This window comes from Camelus dromedarius, chromosome 7, assembly GCF_036321535.1.
Source record: "Camelus dromedarius isolate mCamDro1 chromosome 7, mCamDro1.pat, whole genome shotgun sequence".
Taxonomy (NCBI): Eukaryota; Metazoa; Chordata; class Mammalia; order Artiodactyla; family Camelidae; genus Camelus; species Camelus dromedarius.
In genome coordinates this window covers 84,088,522-84,094,521 of record NC_087442.1, presented here as the reverse complement: position 1 = coordinate 84,094,521, position 6,000 = coordinate 84,088,522, and the positions used below count along the sequence as shown (strand labels likewise).

Here is a 6,000-nt window from a genome sequence, read left to right as displayed (position 1 = left end):
GCATCTTCATTATTATTTACCCCATGGAATCCTCACACCTCCCCATTACTGTGGTGCCAACTGGTGTCTGCCAAGGCCCTTCAAAGCCCACTCCTAGGCTCTCGGATGATGTCCATCTGCAATTCCTTAAAAAACAAAGTACACCCTTTTCTGACGTGTGTTTGTCCTAGCAGAATCAAGAACCCTGGGAAATGGCTAACCTCACAATAGCTCACCTCACAATAGCTCAAGCTGACTTGTCTCAGCCCATGTTTCCTCCTTATCGGAATCGTAAATCCCACTGTCTCCTCACGGACCCTAACTCTCTTACCTCGCCCATAACCAACAAAAAACGTGTGCACGAGCTGATCACACAGACCCCCTGTTCACCAACCACCCCTTCCCATAAGAGACCTCAGCAACAGACCCCCGGGGCTCACACAAGCTTCTCTCACCTGTGTGGCCCACTGTTGCCTGTAGCAGCGTATCTATTGAACTTTTCCTTTGTTCTTAAACATTTCTTTGTCTTTGGTAAATTCTTTTACTGCCTGCACCACTGACCAGCTGCATCCACCAGCAATTATGACAGATGTTGTTGTGGCCTCATTTCATAGGTGGGAGAACTGAGGGGTGTGTGAAGGGAAATGACCTGTCTGAGGTCACACAGCAAATGAGACCAGAGCCTGATTCCCAAGAACAGACTCCTTTCACAATGGGTTTACCCAGGGGCCTTAAACCCTGAGCCTTCAATATAAGGCACAACTTCAGTGTTAGCCAGTGCCTTTGTAGTCATTAAAAATACATTCTGAGATGGGATCTGCTAACAGCCCTCATGGCCCCAAAAGATAAAAATAAAGAATGCAACTTTTGTCCTCATTAATATAAAAGTACATCTAGAAATGAGTGGCGGTAGAAGTAAACCAGACCTCCAGGCAGGGTCTGGCCTCAATGCCCTTCCCGCCCAGGCTGGTGGGAAAGTCCAGTCTGGTGAAAGCAGTCAACCAGTTCACTGTGTCAGGAAAAAATGAAAGTGCTTACAAGGAAACTGATTCCTCAGAACAGGAGTGAATCTGAAAATAAAAGGAAAATAAAAAATGAAGGGAAAGCAGTTGAGTAAGCTTTGTGCAAAATGAAATACATGTGCCCATCCTATCCAGGGATGTAAAGTGTGCGATTTTTTGGTGATTCCGCATAAGAATTAAATGCTCTCCTGTTGGCATTTAAACTGGCATTGCACAATAGAAAGGTGAATGGTAATATTCACGCTAACCATGTAAACAGTGAATTTTTATTTAGTTAGGTTAACACATTGTTTATGCACCAATTTTTAAAGCAAGAGAGAGACATGGAAAAGAGGAAAATCTTTGTATTTAGTATCCTTACCAACACTGTTTTCCCACCTGTTGAATAAGGCAGCCCACAAAGCATGCAGACAGCCCCACCGTCCGGGAAGAAGGGACAAACCCTGACCCGAACCTGTGACTCTATGTCTGCGGCCAAGGGCCGTGTCCCAGGGAGCCAGAGGCTGGCAACTCAGTGTGAGGCTATGGCCCACGGCCTGGTGTGGTCACTCTGGCCTTGGACCCACCATCTGAAAGAGGAGGACCCCGAGCCCTCCTGGCCATGGTGTAGGGGAGGGACAGAGAACAGGGAGAGAAAGGCCAGTGGGGTCTGCCAGTGAGTGACCGTGGCCTGGCCACCCCTCGCTTCTCTGAACCTCAGTGTCTCCCTCTGGCCTGTGCTCTGCCTCCTTCCAAGGCTGCAGGAGGGGAAACAGCTGAAGAGGGGATATTTTGTGACCTGCCAACATGCAAAGTTACCAAAACATAGCAAGTCGCCATCGGCCAGGACCTCTAGACCCCAGTCGCTAAAGCTCAGTGCTGGCTACCCAGGGAGGGGCCTGGACTGAGGTCCTAGAACTCTGCTGAGGCCTTGTAGGGACTGAGATGGTGCTACCTGGGGCCTGGGGCCTGGGGCCTGGGGCCTGGAGCGGGGTGAGCCAGGGGGACCGTAGCAGCCTGTCAAAGTGGAAGGGTGTTCTGGGCATCTGGAACTGCATGCAGTCCAGGCTGAGGGCCCCAGAGAAGTACTGAGGGGCTCTGTGTCCAAGGCCAAGAAGCCACAGGCCAGGCAGAGGAGTGGGGCCTGGACCAGGGGTGGGCACTGACCACCAGCACACGCAGTCATCCCGGGCACACCTTCCTTGTCCAAGCCCTCAGGGCAAAAGGATCAAGGAAATTCCCCGGAGAAGGAGGGCACCTAGCCTGAGTGATCATCCTGTCCCCACCCCGGTCCCTACACAGGGACACAGGCGGGGCCCTTCTGGGAATAGGCTTTCCCAGTGTCTGCCCTGCGCAGAAACAGCCCCGACCCTGAACCTGCCTGCCCCTCCCTTTCTAAGACGCCCGACATCCTCTGCACAGAGCATACGGCTCCTAAGTACAAGACGACTCGTTCTTGCCGTGGAAAGTTCGGGAAAAGACAAAAAGATACTGCAGGAGGAATAAAATGCCCTCCAAGGTCCCCCCACACCCGGGCTCCTCCTCCTTCTCCTCTCCCGGCGGACGGAGTGCTGATTTGGACACGTCACTCCCTGTCCCTGAAGGGCCTCTCCACGACCACTGTGTTGTGTCAGTGCGGATTCTATTTCTTCCTTTGTCTGCCCTTAATTTTTTGAATGTTCACAATAAACATGCATTACTTTCAAAGTGGAAAAAAATGGATCCACTTTATGAGGAATTCTTTTTTATTTAAAAACGTGGCCCAAGGCAGTGGCCGCCCAGTCTAGGGTCGGTCCAAGCTGGAAGTCTTTTGGTCCAACTGGGGCAGGGCCAGCCACTCACCCTCCCCCACCGTGTTCTTCTTCCCGCCTCCTCCTTTAAAGGTGCCCCAGGGCCACGAGCCACCATCTGTCACCTGCCTGCCACCTGCCACCATGCGCTGTCTTGCCAGCCTGGCCCTGGCCCTGCTCTCCCTGGAGGCTGCCTTTGCACTGGCCCCAGCCCTCTCCTTGCCAGGTAAGCCCAGGAGGGGCATCCTGCCCTCCCTCTGCTCCAGGTCCCCCCACCCCCCGAAATGCTGCCCAGGCCTCACAGTTTGGTGACCAGGACAAGAGAGGGAGCAGAACGAGGGAGGTGCACCCTTGGGGTATCAGTGACAACAGAAGGGTGGGGTGCTGCCCAGAAATGCCCATGCATGGGGGGCCAAGAGCTGCAGGGCCGAGGCCACCGTCCCGGGATGCAAAGTGACCGGGCAGCTAGCTGGGTGTGGGGGGATCCTGTCCTCGGCCCTTCGGGGTCTTAACTCCACCTCCTGCAGTGGGCCTGTGGCCTCATTTCCTGACTTTCACAGCTGACTCACAATTTCTGTCAGCCATGTCGAATGTCAGTGTTGGGGTGCTGGAGACCGGACTCCCCAAGGTTCTTGTCCGCGCCCCACCTTGCTTTTTCCTGAGGCGCCCCAGGGGAGGTGGGATCCAGCCAGCCCCCCACCTCCCCGCTAGTCTCGTGTGCAGGGCAGGCCGTGTGCCCAGAGCTCAGCTCCTCCGAGGACAACGCCTGCATAATCTCCTGTGTCAACGATGAGAGCTGTCCCCAAGGCACCAAGTGCTGCGCCAGGAGCCCCTGCAGCCGATCCTGCACGGTCCCCCTCATGGGTAAGGCCACGTCTGGACAGAGGGAGGAACCAGCTTTGTCAGGGGTCCTCCTTGAGTCTGCACTCCACACCCCTCTCTCGGTGAGCCCCCCAGCAGCCCCATAAACTCGGCCCGGCCATGGCACGGGTTCACCCACCTGAGGCCCAGCTGAGGCTGGCCCGCCTCCTCCCAGCATCACCTGCTGGGCCCGCAGGCCACAGTCTCCCTCCCAGCCTGGGCCCTGAAGGCTCCAGGCCACCAAGGGGGAGGGAAGGGGGGACCAGCTGCGGGGCGGCCCCAGCAGGCCAGCGGGTGATGACGGCCTGGCCAGTCTCTTCCCCAGAGCCTGTCCTGAAGGATGGCCGCTGCCCCTGGGTGCAGACCCCGCTGACCGCAAAGCACTGTTTGGAGAAAAACGATTGCTCCAGGGACGACCAGTGTGAGGGCAACAAGAAATGCTGCTTCAGTTCGTGTGCCATGAGGTGTCTGGACCCCGTCACAGGCAAGCGTCTCAGAGACCCTTCTCCTAGGCCACCTTCCCAGCCACCACCCTTCTTTCTCCCTTTGCCTGCACCGACCGTGGTGGCCTCTGCAAGGCTCTAAGAGCAATAAGATGCATGGAAGGGTGGGGGCTCAGGAGGCGGCGTGACCCGGGCCTGCGCCAGCTGCAGGCCCCTGCGGGCGCTCAGTGTGGCCATTGGGTTAGAGAGAGGGTGTCAGACTAGCAAAAGGGGCTCAGAGAAACCCAGAGACTTGCCTGGTGGGACCTGGTCCGGCCGGGTGGGCCCACCTGCAAGTCTGTGCCTTTGCCACTTAAGCCTGGGGAGGAGCTCTGAATTAGGAGCCCAGAGACGTGGTTCCCTGATAACAGTCCCTACCACCTGTGACCTGGCCGGCCTGCCTGCGGGTGATGGTGAGGGCCCAGGAGGGGTGGGTGTGGAGGGCTTACTGGCCCACCTGCAGTGTCCCTCCCTCCCCTGACCCAACTGTGGCGGGGCTCCACCACCCCTGAGGCCTCCATGTCCCCTGCAGAGGACTCTTTTCAATGAGGGGCATCCCTGGGAGCTGCCAGGAGTGACCAGCCTGAGTCTGCTCAGCAAGAACCTTCTCTCTCGGATCCAGACAGCACAAGATGCCTCCTATCTGCTGCTAATAAAAACCCACTCAGCTTCATGTCTGTCTGTCTGTCTGCCCTCAGCACCTGCCAGGAGAGACCAAGCACACAGGCCTTGCCTTCCAAGCAGGCTTGGAAGCTCCTGCAAACAGGCGATTCTGCCTGGGGACACGTGTGACGAAGTAGAGCCAGGCTCTTAGAGCTGGGGGTCATGATGGCCTCTCTGGGCTTGGAGAGACTTGTCCACCAGGCTCTAAGGGTCTGACCCTTTCCAGAGGTGTTGCTGAGCGTGGGTTCAGGAGTAGGAGTGGAGCCAGTAGGGAGGGCTTGAGGCTCAGAGGTTGCCACAGCCTCTCTCTATATCTCCTTGGCCTTGACCAGCTTGGTGGGGCAAGCAAAGAACAAAGGGTTACCAGGCGATTCAGTGCTGGCGCCACTCTCGGACAGCCTGGTTTAGAACCTCCAGGGAAGTGTTCACATCCCACCGCACAACCAGTCAGTGTCATTTCAGCTCTGACACTGACCAGCCAGAGTTCAAGTCCGGCCCCACAAGTCGAGGGCTCAGTCCCACAAGACTGTCCCCACTGCAGATGCCAGCTGCCAAGTCCTGGGGGCCACCTGCACTTTTACTCACTTGGTTATATATTCAGGGGTTCCTACCACCTCCACAGATTCAATCATTTGCTAGAACAACCACAGAACTCTGAAAGCATGATATTTATGATTAGAGTTCTGTTATAAAGGATACAGACCAGGAACAGCCAAATGAAGAGACACATGGGGGAGGGAGGGGGAGGGAGATACAGGAGCCTCTGTCCCCGTGGGGTCAGGGTGGGCCACCTTCCCAGCACATTAATTGTCACCAACCCAGAAGACCCCTGAGCTTCTGTGTCCTGAGGTTTTCTCGGGACTTCATTAATAAGCATGATGATGAAATCATTAACAATAGGTGAATAACTCAATCCGCAGCCCTCCTAATCACACGTTGGTTCTTCTAACCACCAGCCTCCTTCTAGAGCTGTCTAGGACCCCCCCACACCGAGTCACCTCATTAGCATAAACTCAGGTACAGGAAAGGGGATATTTACAAATAGCATAAGACAATTGTAAGGATGGGGGAGGGTGTAGCTCAGGGGTAGAGTGCGTGCTTAGCATGCACGAGGTCCTGGATTCAATCCCCAGTATCTCCATTAAAAATAAAATAATAAAAAGTAAATAAATAAACCTAATTGCTTCCTCCCCCCTCCCAAAAAAAAACAAAGGAAACTGTAAG

The 6,000-nt window shown here is 55.3% G+C and overlaps 1 protein-coding gene across 1 annotated transcript; it reads left to right on the top strand.

Moving 5' to 3' along the window:
- Window positions 1-2,914: 2,914 nt before the first annotated feature.
- On the top strand, window positions 2,915-4,216 carry LOC105095719 (whey acidic protein). The gene is made up of 3 exons (XM_010987898.3): window positions 2,915-2,996; window positions 3,494-3,634; window positions 3,957-4,216. Exons 1-3 carry the CDS (start codon window positions 2,915-2,917, stop codon window positions 4,214-4,216), a joined length of 483 nt encoding a protein of 160 aa, XP_010986200.1.
- The last annotated feature ends 1,784 nt before the right edge of the window (window positions 4,217-6,000 follow it).

What these genes read in the sequence shown, in the direction of transcription:
- LOC105095719 (XM_010987898.3), top strand. Translation starts at nt 2,915, where the DNA reads ATGCGCTGTCTTGCCAGCCTGGCCCTGGCCCTGCTCTCCCTGGAGGCT. An exon ending in CCCAGCCCTCTCCTTGCCAG is followed by an intron (nt 2,997 to 3,493) that starts GTAAGCCCAGGA and finishes TCTCGTGTGCAG; the next exon opens with GGCAGGCCGTGTGCCCAGAG. An exon ending in CTGCACGGTCCCCCTCATGG is followed by an intron (nt 3,635 to 3,956) that starts GTAAGGCCACGT and finishes TCTCTTCCCCAG; the next exon opens with AGCCTGTCCTGAAGGATGGC.